This window comes from Propithecus coquereli, unplaced genomic scaffold, assembly GCF_000956105.1.
Source record: "Propithecus coquereli isolate 6110/MARCELLA unplaced genomic scaffold, Pcoq_1.0 Scaffold42, whole genome shotgun sequence".
NCBI lineage: Eukaryota > Metazoa > Chordata > Mammalia > Primates > Indriidae > Propithecus > Propithecus coquereli.
Window position 1 is genome coordinate 2,331,413 of NW_012149952.1, and position 2,213 is coordinate 2,333,625.

At 56.3% G+C, this 2,213-nt stretch overlaps 1 protein-coding gene across 1 annotated transcript in view; it reads right to left on the reverse strand.

Moving 5' to 3' along the window:
* Positions 1-2,213, reverse strand: part of EXOC3L2 (exocyst complex component 3-like 2) — a 26,370-nt gene that overhangs the window by 6,062 nt on the left and 18,095 nt on the right. Inside the window, exon 6 of the mRNA XM_012653304.1 lies at positions 2,066-2,201. Coding sequence (XP_012508758.1) covers positions 2,066-2,201 — 136 coding nt within the window. The remainder of the gene's footprint in view (positions 1-2,065; positions 2,202-2,213) is intronic.

Here is a 2,213-nt window from a genome sequence, read left to right on the forward strand (position 1 = left end):
GAGGGAGAGGGTCAGATTTACCAAGATGGATGAGAGGAGGCTGGAAGGAGGGGAAGGTGGGGGTGAGAGGGTGTAGGGAGGAGAAGCCAGGTGGGAAGATGGGCGAGAGACCCCCTGTCAGGGAGGGGAGGGAGGCGTGGTGGGCAGTGGGTCTGTCCTTGAGATGGAGGCTGGAGGGGGCGGGCAATGCAGTCTGGGTGGACACAGGGAAGTGAGGTGCCGAGACGTCCAGGCTTGGTGTCCTGGGGGGGCCTAAAGCAGGTCCCTATTCCACTCGGCCCCAGCACCCCCTTCCTGCTCTCTCATCCCGACAGCAGCCCAGTTTTCTGAACCTTCAAAAATGGGGGCCTGTGGGCTTCTGTTGAAAAGCAGGGCACAGTGAGTGCTTGGGATGAGTCCGCTGTTGCTACGAAGACAGCCACGGCCAATGCCTGCAGGCTGGGCCCTGAGTTGAGCACTTCATGGCCAAAATCCTGTGGTTTCTGCAGAGCCATCTGAGAAGCCTGGAATTCCTGTGCCCATTTTCCAGATGTATAAACAGAGGCCCCAAGAGGACAAGCAAGTTGCCCAAGGTCCCCCTGCTTGGAAGTTGTGCAGCTGAGGCCCGAACAAAGGCTGCACCCTTTTCCTGGTATCCCCATGTTCCCCATTCACTCACTTTCTCTACATATTTATTCATTTAGTCATTCAAGAACCACTCTCTGAGCCCTTCCTGTGGGCCCAGTCCTGGGTAGATCACTAAGGAGCCATTAGAAAATGCTGGGGACACAGCAGAGAATGAGACAGACAAAACTCCATGCACGAGATAATCACAAACCAGTCAGGGGACTCTAAATACTGGGCCGACATCTGATGATATTAAGGAATTATTGTTCCACTTGGTGGGTATCAAAATGACAGTGTTGTTATATTTGTTTAAAAGGATTCCTTAGCTTTTGGAGACACAGGCCAGAGTGCCGATGGATGAAATGATAGGATGTCGGGCATCTTTAAAAGAATTCAGAGGTGGGGTGGGGGACAAAAGAGGATTGGCCAGAAGCTGACATTTGCTGGAGTTCAAGATGAGCCCAGAAGGGGTCATTCTGTCACTCTGTCTACTTGTGGGTCTGTATGTTTAAAATCTTCCATAATAAAAAGTTATTTTAGAAACATTCCAATGAATTCCTGCCCTTGAGAAGCTACCATTCCAGTGGGAGGAGGCAGGTAAAACAAACAAACAGAAAAGCGAAGGATAGGGCAGGTGGCAGCAAGTGCTTTGGAGACAAATACAACAGGAAGTCAGCAGCGGGGGTGTCTCCGGGGCTTCACTGAGAAGGTGACATTTGAGTCAACACTTGAAAGAAGTGAGAGAGGGAGCTATGTGGCTATTGGAGGGAGAGCATCCCAGGCAGAGGGAATGGCAAGTGCAAAGGCCCTGAGGCAGGAATGTGCCTGTTGTGTTAAGGGACAGCAGGGGGCTGGTGGCTGGAGTGGAGTAACCAGGGGGGCAGGAGATGAGGTCTGGGAGGGAAGGGGCAGCCCGTGCAGCCCTGGGTGGGGGGGGGCTACAGTGAGGATTTGGGCTTTTGCTCTACGTGAGCTGGGAGCTATGGGAGGACTCTGAGCAGAGAAGGGACATGTGGACCACATGGGTTGAGCATGTATGACAACTGGGGACACACATCCCTCTCAGCCTCACTCTCAGTATCCCCGCTGCCCTCCCCACATTCGCTCACCCACCTTCGAACCTGGCCCCCTCAAGGTGTGCACAGGGGCCCAGAGGTGGGCTTATGGGGCTCTGCAGTCCAGGAGAGCCTGGGCAGGGGTTCGGGGGACCTCAGTGGGAAGGGGCTCCACCCAAACCCCAAGCCCCCACCTGCTGGTGGTGCTGTTCTCCCCTTGGCTACATCCTCCCACCTCTTCCTTCCTGTACCCCCCTCTGCCCGCCCAAACGGCCCTGGCATGGCCATAACCCCCCACCCCTGCCTGCTTCCCAGAAACTGAGTCACGGGCTGAAGGAAACTGCGGGATGGGGGGCGCTTCCCTGTCCTGGCGAGAGCCCTGCCCCGCCCCCCGCCTCACTCACCTGCAGTTCCTGGAACAGCAGGTCAGCCAGGACACGATGGCAGAGCCGGGTCACTCGATCCAGAGCGCTGGCCGAAGCTTCCCGGGCCGGCTCACTTTCAGGGGGCCCCACCCTGGCCAGGCGCTCGGCTAGAGCCCTTTGGGGATCA